Source organism: Gavialis gangeticus, unplaced genomic scaffold, assembly GCF_001723915.1.
Source record: "Gavialis gangeticus isolate Ggan-Ray unplaced genomic scaffold, GavGan_comp1, whole genome shotgun sequence".
NCBI classification, from domain to species: Eukaryota; Metazoa; Chordata; order Crocodylia; family Gavialidae; genus Gavialis; species Gavialis gangeticus.
In genome coordinates, this window is record NW_017729034.1 from 52,580,711 (window position 1) to 52,599,003 (window position 18,293).

Sequence of the window (18,293 nt, forward strand, 5' to 3'; positions counted from 1 at the left end):
GGCAGGCCCTATGAGGAGAGGCTGAGGGACCTGAACCTGTTCAGCCTCAGCATATGGAGGCTGAGGGGGGATTTGGTGGCTGCCTACAAACTCATTAGGGGAGATCAGCAGCAAATAAGAAGGGCCCTATTCCCCCAGCAGCACCTGCAGTGACAAGGAACAATGGCCAGAAGCTGCTGGAGAATAGGTTCAGGTTAGAGATTAAGAGGTACTATTTCACTGTTAGGGTGGCTAGGATCTGGAACCAACTTCCTAGGAAAGTGGTCCTCGCTCCTAACTTGGGTAAATTCAAAAAGAGGTTGGATGAACACCTGTCTGGGGTCGTGTGATTCCAGTGTGTGCTCCGGCCAGTGGCGGGAGGTTAGACTAGATAATCTGTTCAGGTCCCTTCTGACCCCAAACTACTATGAAATTATGAAACTGTATTTACTCAAATCTAAGTCAACTCTGGACTTAAGATGACCCCCCAATAATTAGACTCTATATATTAAAAATATTATAAATGTATTATAATTTTCCAGGTGTAGAATCTAATTATTGGACGGCTGTTGTAAATTCACCCCCTGCATTGCTACATCAAAGAAAATAGTGGTCAGGTGGCCACCTTGCCCTCTGTTCTCCCCGCTTTTTCCCCCTACAGCCTTCCTGCCCTCCCTCCCGAGACCCCTGCACCCCATAGCCTCTGTCCCTTTTTCACCACTCCTCACAACCTCTGCCACCTTCCTGTCAGATGTTGCTTGGGCTCTGCTCCCTCCAAGAGCATAGCCCATGGAAGCTCAACCTTTGCTGGGCCATGCACCAGTGCCAGCACAGCTGACTGGCTGGGAAGAGGACAAAATTTCCTTGTGCTTCTTGCCTGAACCAGAGCTCAGCTGCATCTGACAGTAAAGGGGAAGGCGGGGGGCAGAAGCCGTAGAGGGCAAGTGGAATGATGGGAGAAGGGATCAGGTGGCTGCTGTGGGTCTGAGTCTGGCCCCAACCTGGGCTCAGGGCCAGTCAGAGCCAATCAGAGCCACAGAAACCACCTGCTCCCCCCTCTGCTTTGTATGTGAATATAAGATGAGGTTTTTTCCCCTCATGTTGATTAGCAGGGGGACCTCATCTTAGATTTGAGTAAATACAGTATCCATCTTTTTACTTCATCACTGAATGTGTAGTTTCTGTGCCTTATTTTCTGTTCAGCATGGAGTATTAATGTCCTTTAGATCTTTCCTATAGTCCTCATCATTCCAGCACCAAATGCTTTGTGAACCCTAGTGAATGTTATGGCTTCTTTCATATTCCTCTAAATGTTGAGGTGAAATAAACTTTTCAGGCACTACTTGCATGGTTCTATAGGCTTTGTCCTACACACCAGACCAGTTTTGTCCTTGCCCAGCCAGCACTACTTTCATATTATGTTGGAATCACTGTCTCTGGGCAGTGATTTCGCAATACTTTGAACTGCAGTAAAATTATTTTGCCAGATAGATGTGTAAGAGGTAAGGTTCTTGCTTTGTTTTTCCTGTAATTCTGTGTACACACTTAGGAACAAATCATCAAAGATATTTAGAAAGCCAATTCCCATTGAAATCAACAGGGCTCAGGTACTTTAATTTCTTTGATAATCTAAGCTTCATGACTAGACCTACAAAAGTGATTCAGATGCTGGAACAACAGCTCCTAACTTTCTTGTGCTGTAGATGGCTAATGGAAATCACAGTATTTAATTTGGTGCCCAGACTCCCAGCAGCTAATATGTTTCTGCCTCTTTCCCAAGTTGATGCCTGGGTCAGCTGCTCTGGCCACCCTACCCTAGTTATGCTATTGCCAAAAAGTCTCCTGGAATTAAGCATTTCAGCCTTTTTTTTTAGAAGATGGATAGAGGAGATGGTGGTGTCCTCTTCCACCCTTTTACCCAATACTTAGTAGTTAGACTATTCACCTAGAGTGGTGGTGCTCAACCTTTTTTGCCTAATGGGGGGACAGACAGTGCCCAGTCCACCCAGGGGCCAGATCCAGCTAGTGGTTGCAATCCAACATGCATGGCAGAGCCCCATCTGGTTGTGTAGAAAGGGGCAGGGGGTAGCCTGGTCCTGATCCAGCTGCATGGTGGAAGGGGACCTTGAGCTGGCCCTGCAGGGGGCTCTGGCTCTGATCCAGTGACTCAGGGGATCAGGGGGGTGGGCCATCCCTGTGGGGAAAAGGAGGCATGGCCCAGCCCTGATCTGGCCATGTTGGGGGAGGGGACATGGCCCAGTTCTGATCTGCCACGTGAGGCTTTGGAATTTGGTGGTGTGGCAGGCCAGTAGGGGGCACTCCTCTGCTGAAGCACCCACCTCACTGCACCCAGTCAAAAACCAAGCCTAGAGTGCCTTCCCTGGGGCACCTATGTCAAGCTGGCCCCCTTCCTGGAGCACACCTGCAAGCCTGGGGTAATCGCTGCCATCACCCAGGGTCTGGTCTTTGTTTGGACCCTGTGCCCCCCAGGGTACACAGGCCTTGTAAACCTTGAAGGTGCTTGACCCACTCCGAAACCTTGGGGTGCTTCCTTTAACCTAAAGCACAGAAAGTAGCCTCCCTTAGTCATCTGAGCAAAGGGAGCATAAGGGCGTATCCAAACCCTGTCAAGCATGTACCACAAAACTTGCTATAATGGATAGTTTTATTGGGTAGAGAGGGTAGGCTTGGGAAGAGAACAAGTCAGAGAAATATCAAAAGAATAACCCTGAGCAAACAGAAGTGGCCTGATAATACACTTGTAAATTACTGTAAGCTACCTTTTTAGTTAAGTTTCTGGTAATTTACTCACTTCAGCATCCCAGAAGAGAGATAGAGAGTTGCAGAGGTTCAAGTTGCTGTGTAAAAGACCCAACATGCCTCCCTGCTCTTCCTGGAGAGCCTCTATCTTAAATAGCCCTCCTGACCTCAACTTCTAGACCCAATCAGTGGCAGGTGTTGTGTGATGCTGACCAACCAATCTGAAAAGTAACACACCTTGACCTAGACTGAGGCTCCTGCCCCCATGTCATGAGGTCAGAGCTCAAAACAATAGAGGCTAGGTCTACACCCTCTTACCTGATCCAGGTAATTTATGCCATAACATGGGGCAACCAGGTGTTAAGGGACACCAAGACAAAGAAAAGGGAAAAAAGACAAAATCCTACCCCCCCAAAAAAAGCAGGAGTCTGTAAGAGGATTCTTCCAGAGCTGGTGGGGAAGGGAAGTAGTATTAATTGCCATTGCTCCCCTGCTGCCAAATTTACTGGCCCATTGGGAGCCCCATAGGCTGGAAGCCATGGCTCGAGCACTACTGACCTAGAGCACAGAAGAGCAGAGCTTAGTTCCCCCCTCTGCCTGAGGAATTTAAACGCCACTCCCTTCAACTGAAGCACCTTTTCCACCAGACTACCATATGTTTTGAGGTAGGGAGATTCTTTCAATTCCTCCTGCTGAAGCTGTGCCATTTTGCATAAATAATAAGTATTTACTTGCAAGAATACCTGATTCCCTAGCCTAGTGGTGAGGGCACTCCCTAATTTTGGGAATCCTGTGTTCCAGCAGTCCCTGCTTCACTGAATACTAAATGTAAAATAGAGCAGCAGCTGCTGTGACCAGGATAGCCATCAGAGGCTGAACGCTGGGCTGCGGGTTGACTTCTCAGCCTTTTAATTTATGCATGTATTCTTGAGCTAACAGTCCATATAGATACCTCATATGGAAATATAACTGTCTTTTAGATGCATCCTTCTGGAAATTACAGTCTGCAAGAAAGGGCAAATTTTAGATAGATTCCATATAATTAGTAGGCAAAATGATCTGTTAATACACACCTAGCCCTATGTGTTAAATACCCCAACAGGGGTGTTCATGCAGTACAAACTCAGTGAAAAACAATACTGTACATATCACTTTATGTGGAAAATAATTGCACAGATCAGGGATTGAATTTCTAATGATGCTCATTATTTGGATCATCTCATTTGCATGCTGGGTAGAGTAAAATGTATTCCAGTCAAGATGAGATATATGCTGCTGGACCAAAACAGCCCTGCGCCTCTTACCACACCTTGCTGCAGGAGAATGTTAAATTGTGATTTATTTTAATTATCTGTAAGCAAAACTGTACCACTCACATTTAGATCACATTTACTCACTGAAAACAAGAATATGCCACACTGGTACAGGCATCTTTAGTGGGAACTGAACTTCCCTTGATAGACAGATATCTTTCTGGAGCTGCTGTGGCATAGGCATAGGGGACTATATAGACCAGCACCCTCTTTTAAAGTGTGCAGAAATCTCTTGTTGGTCTTCCAGAAGACTAGCTGGCATGAATCTCTGAGCTGGCAGTAGGAGAGAAGAATCTCCCACCACTGCCTCTGCAACTGCAGAGCTGGTGCTGGGAGAGAAGGATCTCCCAGCATTGGGCCCATGACCATGGAGCTGGCATTAGGAGATAAGGATCTCCCATCCCCAGCTCCACAATCATGGAGTAGAGGCTGGGATATAAGGATCTGCCAGCCTGAGCCACACAATCATGAAGCAGGGGCTGTGAGCTCCCTGCTGCTGGGGCAAGGGAATATTGTCCCCACCTGGGCTCCAGTGGTGGAGTCCACCCTGGCAGCAGGCAGGTCCTGGGGGCAAAGAGCATTGTCTCAGCCCTCTCTAGGATACAGCTCTCTCCTGGCCCCATGCTCCTTGCCAGCCCCTGGGCTAGCACCCAGGGGGAACTTAGAGCTCTTCCTGGCTGCTCCAGGAGTCCAGTGCAGGATTACAGGGAACAGGAGCAATCTGCTGCTAGGAGCAGCAAATCTGCTCCCGCATCCCTGCATGTGTAGATGCATGCCCAGTGTTCAGCCCCTGATGGCTATCCTGGTCACAGCAGCTGATGGATTATTTTATATTTAGTATTCAGTGAAGCAGGGACTGAAACACAGGATTCCCAAAATTAGGGAGTGCCCTCACCATGTCCCAAAAATGGACAGGCACGTACTTACACAAATATAGGAGACATATATAGTTTGTACTTACTAAATATACTAAACATTTAGTATAATATAAATATAAAAAATATAATATACTAAATATAATAACTATATAGTATTTATATTTCCAGGATTTTTTGTAGGAGGGGACTAAAGGCTAGTTCTGAAAAAGGACTTAAGTATCTAATTGTCCAAATTTAGATTCTCAGTACCAAATTTAGATCCTCAGAAATTTAGTTCCAACTCAGCTGCTGCCTAGCTTTAGAAGTTTCTAAAATTCATAAAGTCCTATATTTTCAACAATGAAGCTCCCTAGATGCTAAAAGGGCTGCTTCCAAGCATACCCAGAAATGTCTCAGTCCAGGTAGTCTATCTCAAGTTCCTATTTTATGCCTCATCCCCATCAGGATCTAAAAATAGCTGTTCCTTTTTCTCCTGCATTTCAGTAGTGTATTATATTTATATTAAGTATTCACTAGGACAAGAAGCAGGACCAAAGTTTTCCTTCATTCAAGTGAGTGACCTAGTCAGTGGCTATAGAGTCGCCCCCTCTCTTGCACAAAGAATATTTAATTGTCCAGTTTCAACAGTAGAGATGAAGAGTGCTCCACCCCTCCCAAGATCCTAATATCAAAGAGCTCAGTGGTTAAGACACTCTTTTAGGAGGTCAAAGATGTAGGTTCAGATTTCCTCAAGCCAAAGACGGGTGGCTACATCCCTATATCTTGGCAGAGTGATCCAATCACTAGGTTTTTGGTGTTAGCCTGCCCCCCTCTCCCCCTTCCTCCATCCCTATATTTTGAGAGAAGGACTGACTTCTTGGATTTTGAGAGCAGGTACCTATGTCCAAGTAAAGATTCTGGACAGTGAATTCAAAATGGAGGGAGGCACATCCTTGCAGCCCAAAGTAAGGCACTCCAGTCTCAGGAGGGGTTAAAACACACCCATCTGCTCAATGCTCTTAATTGGGTACCTAAAGCAGATTTGCTTGCTGGCTTTTTGGAGATCCTATACTGAGGTGCCTACTTCTCCCTGCACACTATCAAGGGAGCCTAGACACTTAACTTGGATATGGTAAATTCTAGTAGACAGACAGCTAGGCACCAAATAGGTGCTGCAAAGATCATCAGTGAGACACCTAAATGTCTTGTGAATCTAGCCCAATGTTTCTTACCAATATTTCTGTGTCACAGAAAACACTGAAGAGATAACAGAAGTAACAGAAATAACACATTTCATTAGGGAAATACTGATTGACCTATTCTAATGAAAAACAGCAAAATATTGTCTACTATATGACACTGATTTCTAAAGGGAAAATATAAGGTGCAAACAAATTTAAATTAGAAAAACTTGCTAAATTTGCATTGTTTCCCATTCTGTCTTTATATATTCCTTCTTTATCTATCACATATTGAAAGATATTTATCCTGGAAATACATATTCTAATTTGTGAGATTGGGAAGTGTTGATAACTTACCAGATTCCAGCTGAAACAATTGGCCAATCATGTTAAAAAGGGACTGTTTAATTTATCCCCAGAGGCACACACTTTCAAATTACTTTAAAACCACTGCTCTGAAGTAGGCATAATTAAAGGCACTATCTTTTGGCTGTGAATTTGGGAACCTTCTTTTTTCTGATACTATCCTTTTTTCTTTTAATCATAAAGTAAGATAAAAGTCCTGAATTAATAAAAAGGCATTGGTTACTTGCTCATCATAATATGATCATTTCTATTTTGAAAGGTGATGTAGTTATGAATAAATGGTTTGAGGAATAACTCTAATTTTGAGATGGAAGTTATGAAGCTTATAGCTCAGGTAGGATACACATCTGAGACAGTTTGACCTGAAAGTTCAATTTTAATTTTTTTCATTCTTGGATTAAAATTGTAATTGAACTAGAGGACTTTGCAGTCTTCAGTGTATTTAAAAATGAACTTGGAAAGCAATCATTAATGAAGTCAATGTAAGCTTTGCTATCAACTTAAAGGGGCTAAGATTTCACTCTTCCTGAAATGTAGAAGCAGAATTTTCATTAGGACATAATTCCATTCTCAGTGCAGTACTTTGGTGCAAACATCTTGCTTGAGTCTGCCAGGATTTCAGGCTGCAGCAAGTTCTAGAGAGTAGAGACGACTGTTTCTGGCACTATAAAAATGACTGGATTCTTTGCAAGAAACTGTAACATTGATTAGCCAACAATTTGATCACTGCATGAGCAAGAAAACATCTCTCTCAAGAAATGGCTTCATCTTTGATGAAGGCTATCCATCCACCCAGGCATTTACATCGTGCTCATCATAGAGGCATACAAGTTCATGCTGGTAGAGGAGACTCTATTGATTGCACAAGTAATCCAGGGCAAAACAATCTTAAAAAATAAAGAGAACAAACAGCAGCTACATTGTTTCTGTGTCTTAGCCATTTCTACAGCAGCTGTTTGTTTGGTATCTAACCACTTCAAACTTCACATAATTTTCTGATTTTTTTGAGGACTAATACTCTTAATTCTATAGTCCACCAGTTTTTCACATGTTGCCTTTTGACTCCTTTTCACTATGCATATTAGTGAAGCTAGATGGCTGAACTGCCAATTAAACAATCCATAACACTTTGCTAACCTTCTATATTTCAGGACAAGATTCTTAAAACAGCTAATTGTTAGACATTTAAAGTGGACTTGACAAATTGGCAGGCTCATCTTGGCTGGATTGGCTGCATGTGCACATGTACCATATATCTTATATCCACTGAACACTCAAAAAGAATGCTTCTGATCTGTATGCTGCAGCCACACTAGAATATCATCCTCTGAAAACTCAACAGGAATTAAATTTATTAGGAAAAAGCTACATTCACTTAGCCTTTCCTTAGCAGGAAGTCACCCTGAGTGACATAGAGCAAATGGATACTAATCTGCAAAGATTCTAGTTTCTAGCTACAATTACTTTCTTGCTCTCCTTTCACAGCTCTTTTGGTAGCCCAAAATTTCCCATTTGTTTCAGTCGGTTAGGGACATTAAGCTCTTATGTTTTCAGGAAGAGCACATTTCCTTCTTTGTTAAAAACTGAAACATGGAAACTGAGGTGACCATAGAAATGACAGATTCTGAGGTTCTAAAATTATGTTAGGGTTGGGCTACCTAACTTTTTATGTTGAATTATATAGCTTTCTGGCATTAACTGCATATTCTTACTACAATCTCATATGTGAGAGCTCACTGGCTATTATTCACATAGTACATTATCTGGCTAATGTAATATTAGTAGTCCAGAAACAGTGAATCTGGTCCAGATTTAGTCCTATTGCTCCAAGAAGGTTCAAAGTGTATCTTGTTATATGAACACATAATGCTGCTGGTTCCAGTACTAAAATGTAAGTGTTTCAGCATCACTCATCTTAGAATTTATGCCAGTACCTGTTATTTTAAAGTTTTGTTGTGCTTTTCATAGGAACCTTGACTGAACACATGCCCTGAATGTTAGGAAGAAGGTTATGAGCATCCCGAATTACTAAAATGCCACTTCCTTCCTGCCACTGCATAATGGTAGTGTCTATGCCAACAGTATCCAGTGGGGAGTCTGGAGCAAACCTGCTCCATTATCTATTAGATGTCTGCTTCCTGTGGAATATTGATCGAGGCCAGAGTTTAAGGAGAGAGACACAGAGTGGTTCCTTTCCCAGTACTTCAGCTGAGTTACGGCAGCAGCTTGATATATTGCCATTTATACTTCATTGGTGCCAGCACACAACAAAGAAACATCTGCAATATTGTTTATATACTTGAACAGTAGAAAATGGAAGAGTTTTTTGTACTGCTCCTGTGTTGGGCCATTACAGTGTTTTATGACCCTTCCTTTATCACTGACTGACATCTTGGTAGAAAAATTTGAAGAGTCTTATTGTCTATAATGATATTTGCCAAAAATGATTATATTTGGAGATTCCTTGAGCTTAAAGATGAGGAGTCAGCAGTCTTTGCCTATACAAAACTAATATAGGGTAGATTTTTTTGGACTGAATTTTTACTTTTCACAAATCTGGGTCTCACTTTTTATTGGAGAAATGTTTGAGTGAAATATATGAACTCCTAATTACTTTCTAATTGGTTTAACATTTTAGATGAATTCTTGAATTAATTAAGTCCTGTCTAACTGGTGGCCTGCAAATCACATGAGGTCCACAGGGGGTTAAGTGTCATAGATTCATAGATGCTAGGATCAGAAGAGACCTCAACAGATCATCGAGTCCGACCCCCTGCCTAGGCAGAAAGGAATGCTGAGGTAAAATGCCTATCCAGCCTTCTCTTAAAGACTCCCAAGGTAGAGGAGAGCACCACCTCCCTTGGAAGCCCATGCCAAATTTTGGCCACCCTTACTGTGAAGAAGTTTTTCCTTATATCTAGCCTAAATCTACTCTCTGTTACTTTGTGGCCATTGTTCCTTGTTACCCCAAGAGGTGCCCTGCTGAACAGAGCATCTCCAATCTCTTGTTGTGTCCCCCTAATGAATTTGTAGGTGGCTACAAGATCACCTCTCAGCCTTCTCTTGTGGAGGCTGAAGAGGTCCAGGTCCCTCCATCTCTCCTCACAGGGCTTGTCCTGTAAGCCCCTAGCCATATGAGTGGCCCTCCTCTGGGCCCTCTCAAGTCTATTAACATCCTTCGTGAAGTACGGTGCCCAAAACTGGACGCAGTACTCCAACTGCGGTCTGACCAATGCTGCATAGAGGGGAAGTATCACCTCCTTGGATCTATTCATCATGCATCTGCTAAGGCATGATAAAGTGTGGTTAGCTTTGGTGATGATTTCATCACACTGACAACTCACGTTCACCTTGTAGTCCACTATGACTCTGAGATCCCTTTCCGCTTCTGTGTGGCTGAGAGGGTCACTTCCGAGCCAGTAGGTGTGCTGGATATTTTTGCGCCCTACGTGCAGCGCTCTGCACTTGTCCTTGTTGTACTGCAGGCTTCTGCCCAATCCCCACATCACTTTGGCTGCAAAGCATCTGGAGTCTCTGGGCTTCCCCTCTCCTCTGGTTAGAGCTCATGAGCCTGTGTGGTGCAATGGGAGGGGGCGGGGATGGAGAGCGGTGCCTGGTGCAGGAGTGGAAGGGGGATGTCCACATGGGCACATGGTACCCATGGGGGGGTGCAAAAGGGGTTAATGGGCACATGATGCAGTGGCCTGTGGCTCAGCTGGTGTGGTTCAGCCCATGTGCAGCCCCCAGAGCATGTAAGCCCTGGGAGCTTAGAAGTTGGACAGCCTTGAATTAATTAATCTAAAGGTAATTGGATGAAATGCAATGGACTATGATATAAACAGGCTAGAGAAGATAATCTAATAGTCCTCTTTAAGATGTAAATGGCGTGACTAAATTAAACTGTCCTGTGTTTGTACTGTATATATGCATTCACACATGAATTTACCTTGAAAAATGACAAATTATGGATATATTTTAAAAAATGATTATCCTCTTGCTTTCAAATGCCATAAAGTTTCTACTTTAGTATTACCCAGCAGCAATGTGTGTGTGTGTACATGCATGAACTCAGCATAATAGTAGTTTTATTTATTTTTTCTATTTACAGGCCATTTGGGGTTGATGTATCACGAATAATGGATCTTTACTAGGCCCACATCAATGACAGGTGAGGTAGCATACAGTTAGATTAATTATGATCAAAGACATGATTTAAGTCTAGCTGACTGGAATCCCAAGTGAATGAATCATTCTAGAGCAACTGAGAAAGGTTTGTTGTGAGCCTGTTTAAGCACCATGAAAATGTTGTGTTGCTTGGAAAAGGTAGCAGGTGTTGTGTAGAACAGAAATCCTTCACTCTGTTGCAGCAGACTCTCAGACACCTGCTCAAATACATTTCAGTATTAACCAGGACTGTTGTGGGAAATTGGAAAGCTTAGGCTGTCCACTCATTCAGTTTGCCCCTGCATCAGGGATTTGAGTTCAGTCCCAGTCCATAGTAACTAAAAAGTCATACCACCTGTCAGTGGCAGGTGTGTAATTGTGTCATAAAATGAGAGAAAAATAGAGCAGAAAGGGAACTTTAAACTCCATTTGTTTCAAACTCCCTACCCCCTACTCAAGGCAGCATCAACCTTATCTATACCATTGAAGGCAAATATTTGACTAACCAATACTTAACAGACATACAAAAATGAGAGGTTTTGCCCACTAGCTGGTCGTTGGCTACAATGTTTTCTAAGTACAGAAGCAAAACAAGAGCATTTAAACTGACCACCATGCAATTCTACTTTTTCACAACTGTGACATAAAGAGGCAGATGCAGAAATCTCTGAAAGTTTGTAAAAACATTATTTTTTTGGTTGAGTTCTCATGAAACCTGGTCCAAAGCTCAGTGAAGTCAGTGTAAAGATTCTCCATGACTTCAGTGAGTATTGGACCAAGCCTGGAGACAGTATGTGTCTACAGGAATATACATGCAGCAGTTAAGTTCCCTGAAAAGGGAATTTTGCTATGAAAATGGAGATAGTCACTAACTTAAATTTCATTCAAAGTCCACTGACAGCACTGGAAGTAGCTTTATTGAATCCTCGGAATATCCTTCTGATATAAAATACACAATTATGGCCAAGACACAGGACTAGGAATTGGGAGATTTAGGTTCTATTCTTGTTCATGTGACAGATGTGCTGTTGTGATTGTACACAAGCTGTGTCACCACATAATGCTTCAGTTTCTCCATCTGTAAAATGGGGATAATATTATGTTGCCTACTGCAAAGGAGTGTTGAGAGGACTGAGTCATTTTAAACTATTTAAGATTTTCTGACAACAGATTTTAGGGAAGTATGCAGTATTATTGTTACAGCAATTACCACGGGAATGCGCCTGTGAAAAATTAACCTGAAATTATTTGACACATTGATAGTCATTTATGATTTTACGAATCCCTAGCAACTCCACTGGTGCCAGTGGAGTTACCCCAAATCAGTACATGGCAGAATCTGGCTCTAAGCAAAGACAAGCATATACAATAATTTGTGCAGGACAGATAAAACTTGTATTATGAGCAGCTTCTGAAATCACCAGTTTTGTTTCCATTCCTTCTGCTAAACCACAGCAAAAACAACACAATGTTTCATTATTAATTGAATAATGTAAAAACATAAGTGGTTGTAATAAATGTAATGAGAAGAAACTGCAATGAGACAATGTGGTACAATTATTACAAGTAAAGTGTGTGTGCGTGTGTGTGCGCATGTGCGCGCGTGTGCATACGCACATGTATATCTATAAAGGAGCTTATTTTCATGCATCAAGGATGCCAGAATTCTTTTTTGGCTCTGTGGCTAGGAACAGACGTTGCATTTGTCTTTGGATAAGTTGTGCTGGTGTTTGTCCCAGAACAGAAATATCAGTATCTTGGGATTGGCATATACGTGCATCATCCTTCTAATCAGGGTTTAGTGGGCAGGTGAAAGCAGTGCTGCTTTTTGCCATTGATTCAGTGATGCAGTCCCAGGATGTCCTTTGCAATGTCCCAGGATAAAAAATTGCATTTTATCCTGGGATAATATGGTTTATTCTGAGATAAATGCAACATCTCTTTTGTAGCCTGCAATTTGTGAATTATGCTGCTATCTTTAAAATGGGATAAGTAAAGGTGTGAATATGAGAAGCTCTGTATATTTAGATGCTTCAGAACAATGCTTTTCAGGTAGCCCTTCTCTTGCTGCCTTTTTCTGTGTTCCCACACACCTCCCAAAGTCTTGGATGGTTTGAGGTTATATTACATACTACAGATGTAGTGATAAACAGCTCTGGATTTTCATTTGCAGAACAAATTATAACTTTTCTTATCTCAATCTTGAAATATTTCCAAACAAAAGTTAGAGTTACTAAAAATATCCTGTTTCTTTATCTCCTTTGCATTAACTTCACTGGTATCCTATTTTTCATTGCTCTGAGTTCAATACAATGCCCAGATTCTGATATAACCTAACGGTTATCAGAGACAAAAAAAATGAAGATGACAACAGGCCCACAGACCTTCCTGAAGGCAAGCTAACTTTTGCAAATATATCTATAAGTGCACAGCTCCAGAACTAGAAAATCCTTTTGAAGGAGAGGCTGCAGCAAGTAGGAAGTAGTGACAGCTTCTCTGCTGCTGGGACTCTGGAATTGGATGATGCTGACTAGGAAGGGAGATCAGTTGGGTCAATTAGATAATGTCCTCAGTGCACCTCTCTGGCTGGGAGCTTCTGGTGACAAATAACATAGCCCCTCTCTGGAAGACCCTCAAATGGAGAACAGGATTGGAAATATAATTTACCTTTCCCTGGAAGTGAACACAGTCATCAAAGTAAATAGGACCACACTGTACCAATGGGGTAAATCTGGCCCTTTGGCTGGGATGGGTGACAGTGCATAGCTTTAAAGATGGCCACAATACAGAGACTGCCCATAAAAACAGCAGCAGAAAGATGAACAAGCATAAAAAATGGATAGTGAGCCTACTCATCACAGGACCTGCACAAAAAATGAACAGAATGTGATAGGTGTGATATCAGACACAAGAGAAAGGGATACGGTTACTACCTGTCCAACTGATACGCACAAGATATGGTTGTCTTTGAAATGCTGGTACAGCAGGCTCAGTGCATGGTGATGATTCAATCTCTGGAATAATTTGAAATGGCAGTCACGCTTCTGAAAGAGCACAAAGTCCTTATCTCCCTTTTAAAGCAAAATAGCTACAGTACAGAAAGAAAGAGGGAAGGATGGAAGTCTGAAAAGCATTACAGTAATGCATATCAATGAAAAGCTCTTCTTGGCTGAGGTACCTTCCCACAGGCTTCACCGGTTCCTCCAAGTACCTTTGGTGTTGATCTGGGAAGGGGTATTTATTCTCAGTAGCAAAAGCAAGGACAAACACTTGCCATTGCCTTGCTCTTGCCCAGTCACTCAACCATACAATTGTCAAAATTCTCAGCTATCCACCTGTGCTAAGGGGAGGCCAGCACACAAAACAAGGGTGGGACAGGCCTTTGCTGTGGTCCAGCTTCAGGGCTGAGTGAAGAAGCTTGCCCCCAGTATGCTTGGGTTTATTTATTTCCAGAGCTATGTCCTTCCTGACTTTTTAATAAATGTAAGGCCCCATTTTTTAAGGAAAGAGGCTCGGGGCCATTAACAACCTTAAAGGAAATACGTTGTTTAATTAATCTGGAGAGAGAAGCTTTCACATAGGCTAGGGACAGAAGTTACACATAAACTGGTTTAAGTCATCAGAAACTGGTTTAAACCTCTAACAGAATAGGAGTTCAGTACACATAAACCAGTTTCAAAATGGCTGAAACTGGTTTAAGATAAACCTAGTTGAATGTAGTATCAGACTTAACTGATTTGGGTCAAACCAAACTGGATTATGAAACTTCTGTCCCAGACCCCTTCCTGGTTCAAGTTAAATCACAGACCTCCAGCATCCCAGCATGCTTTCCAGCCCTGGACTGGGCTATGCTATTTCTGCTCTAGCAGAGAAGGGTTGGTGAGGGCGGGTGGAGGCAGGGACCGTTCCTCCCTGGCAAACCCTAACTAGGGTCTGGGGCTGGAGAAGTGGCTAAAATTCCCTTCCCCTGAGTACAGAGATGCCCTGCCCTGATGAATTTACTGCTGACTGCAACTGTAGACTACAAATCCCAGAGGCACCTGGACGCATGAAGAGAAAGTGATGAGCAGCCCTGCAGAGTCCTGTTACTGTGATTCTGGACTGAAAATCCCAGAAACCTTGGGGGCAGCAGGAAGAGGAAGTGAACATATAGCCCATGCTGGCTATGTGCCAGAGAGCCGTGCTCTAGCACCTCTCAGTTTCTGGCCTAAGCCACTGCAGGCATGTAGCTGCATTTTCCTGAATCAAAAGTGAATGTCTGTCCAGTTGTTTCTCAGTTTCATCTCTGCAGCTTAGACTAACCTGTAAAGACTTAAATGATTCAGGCTCGGGCTTTTTGACTGTCTGTACTTAGCCATAGAGTTGGTCGGGCTCCGGAGGTTCCTTCCAGCCCTACTTGTCTATGATTTTATTTAAAAAAGGCACAAATGGTGAATGTAACTGTTTCCATATAACGTTTCAGACCTTTCCTGCTTAATGAAATAAATGTTGTCATTGATTACAGTGAAAACTGAATCAAGCCCATATGAACTGAATATGGAAAAAAACCAACTAAGTCAACAAAGACCTTGGTACCTGCTGATAGAGAATCTGGAAGCTGATACACAGAGCTGGCATGAAAAGGCTTGAAGGGATTCATTTTATAGCCCCAGGGACAATCGGAATACTTCACATTCTAAACAGGTTTAAAAAACTGCACTCGAGCTGAAGAGAAAAACAGATGATATATCCCACATTTCAGGGCCATAATGTCCTGGTTTGTTATGCATTATTATTATTTGTACAGCACAACTGTAGTGCAAGACTAAAAGGGAAGTGTACACACTCCCCTGACCAGAGAGGTTTACAGTGGAAATAGAGAGACAGCTATAGGGAGATTAAGAGAATAGGATAACTCAGCATACTTTTATTTGTGTATTTTAATAGATGAAGTAGTAAAAGGCTTGCTTTTATTAAGGTGATCTGTTAAAAAAAGCTCTTCCATCAAGAGCTGGTGGGGAGATTCCTGTGCATTCCCCTCATGCACCATCACCAGGAGAATGTTTTGATTAGGAAATAGGGCTGTATTCTAAATCAACTGAACTGCTAATCTTGTGTTCCCAAATAGCCTTTTTATCTTCCTTTTTTACCCAACAGCCTATTGCCTTTCTCCTCTTTCTGTCCATCTGTTTCTACCATTTCCACTATTTCTTCTATTTGTTTTTCTTTGTCTTTCAATGGTTCTTTTCCTGTTTGGCTTTCCTCCCTACTTCCCTGCAGTCCCACATTTGTAGTTCTTCTCCCACTCATCCTTTCCCACTTATTCTTTGAGTCCCCCTAGAGAAGAATCTCTCTCTCCCCACCCATCTCTCTTTCTTTTTTTTTATCACTCTTCTCCCACAGTTTCTATCGTTTTCTCTTTTCTCCTAATGTTACATGGTGGCCGCATCTTCACGTGCACTTTACTGCAGAGTAGACCAATTAGCTGCGGTATAAAGCGACACATCTACACATGTCATGCTATTAGGCTGCAGTAAACTAATTAACACCACTCTAAGTTAGTACTGTGGCGGGAAGAGTGAGAGGGATTGAGTTGGGGACAGTACTATCTTATGGAGGAGTAATTAACTGAGATTAAATAAATGTTTAGATGTTGACCATGGGTGTAAACTGCACCCAGTCAGCCCAGCCAGCAGGAGGCCAGATTCCTGCCTCCTTCCTAGCCACATGGCTCTCCACTTTCAGCACCCTCGTGAGCCAGCCAGCTCCTCTGTCACCCAATGCCTCCACCTGGAGCCTGTGGTGGAGCAGGGCAGGAGTGGCCCTGAGGTAAACTGCTTCGCCCCAATTCAAATTGCTGCTATCCCAGGTGCACACATAGATGCTGTGCTGAGGAGTAGTTTACTCTATCTCAAACTGCTCCAGAGTTTATTGCTTCAAATTAATTACACATGTAGATGCACCCTGTCACTGTTTGTCTTCAAGATCTTTTTCCTTTCCCAGTTCTTCCAATTCCAGTCCCCTCTGGCTCCTCTTCCTTCTCCCTTTCCTTCAGCAATTGATTTACTTCTCTCCCCACCCCCTCCCAGATTGACTGGCTCCTTCTTTTCCTATCTTTTCCCCATATCCCTCTCACTCTTCCTGCCAGACTTCCTGGCAAGCTACCCTCACTCTGCTTCCTTTCTTGTGTTCCAGGATTCAGTCCAGCTCTCCCACTTCCTCTGATGCCTGGTACGCTTCTTAGAAATGCCCCTCATCCCAGCCTTCCCTATGCTGTGCTCCAAGATCCCCTGCCATGGCATGCTCCAGGACCAAGTCACCAAGAGTGCAACCTCTTCAGGGGTCCCTGGCTGCCTTTCTCTGCAAATGCTGATGCCTTTTTCTAAGCTATTAGTGCTGTTATTATTACTGCTAAACCACAACCTGATCCACATCTAGTGCTTCTGTCCCATTGACTTGCCAACACTGACAGAGGCCAATCAACCATCCATTAAGCAGTGGTTATGATGTAAGCCTGGGACTTGAAAGACCTTTGTGTTAATTCTGATTCTGCTGCTGACTTCCTGCATAGCCTTAGGCAAGTTACCTTGTCTCCCTACCCTGATTCTCAGCACTACTGAGGTGCTTCATTCTTAAAGGGAGTTACCTTTAAGGATCTGGACTGTTGTACTTGTTTCCAAGTCAGGAAATGGAGGCAGTAATAGTTCCCTACCTGGTAAAGGCATTGTGGAGTCTGAGCCCTCTGTAGTCACTTATTTTTGACTACAGAAAAACACTACAGTAATTCTTCTGTTTCAAGGAATGCAGAAAGATCAAAGACCACAACAGGTCAGATTGGTTTTAACACTGGGGATTCCTATTCAAAATCTCTGGGTTTATCTGTTTCTGGGGCAGAGGTGCTGGCATGAAGTGCAGCATGTCCCTGTTGCTTTCAGGGAGCCACAGACAAGGGGCTGAAGGCAGAATCTGCTAGGTGGTCTCCAAGGCAGGGCAGTGATGAAAGGCTACAGGGCAGCGTTAGGGATCTAGGATGGTTGTTCTCAAGCTTTTTAGACTCGAGGGACCCCTTGATAGACTCCAGGGACCCTTGGGCAGCCTTGAGGGACCCCTAGGTAGCCTCAAGAAACCCCTGGGGAGACTTGAGGGACTCCTTGGAAACCTCCAGCCCTTCCTTTTCACTTCTGTCCAACTACAGAAAAACAGCAGAGCAGGTCTGTGGTGTTGAAGCCCGCAGAAAGCAAGCCCACAGCCAGGCAAAGCCTCTAACACTGCGGATTCCTGCTTGAAAGCTTGGGGGTTTCCCCGTGAATCCTATTTGCACTCCTAGGGTCGCTACACCAGCACCCTGGAGGAGCTCTCGAGGCACCCCAGGGTGCTGCAATCCTTCCTGAATCAGAGACTCGGGGCTGCAGGAGAAAACCCGGGCAGTTCCCTCCTCCCCGCAAGCCCCCCGCGGCCGGCCCCCCGCGCAGCCCTCGCCCCCTCCCGGAAACTTCCCGCTCAAGTTAGGGGCGGGAAGGTCACTTTGAGGCGCGGCCGGGCTGCCTGGGGCCCTGCGCCAGCGCGCGGGGGAGACACTGACCTTCCACCTTGGTGAGGGTGAGCACGGGGCTGTTGCAGGCGCTGAGTGGGGCCACCCTGGCCGAGTGCTTCTTCATGGCGAGCCCTGGAGCCGCCGCGGGCGCCTACATGCT

General features: G+C 43.7%; 1 protein-coding gene across 3 annotated transcripts in view; it reads right to left on the reverse strand.

Moving 5' to 3' along the window:
* Window positions 1–18,293, reverse strand: part of SLC35F3 (solute carrier family 35 member F3) — a 363,020-nt gene that overhangs the window by 104,673 nt on the left and 240,054 nt on the right. The window contains exon 1 of one of the 3 annotated variants that reach the window (XM_019527343.1): window positions 18,182–18,272. The exons of the other annotated variants lie outside the window; for them this stretch is intronic. Within the exon in view, the coding sequence (XP_019382888.1) occupies window positions 18,182–18,257 (76 nt within the window). The 5' untranslated portion in view covers window positions 18,258–18,272. Of the gene's footprint in view, window positions 1–18,181; window positions 18,273–18,293 lie in introns of those variants that run through there. 3 annotated transcript variants of the gene reach the window in all.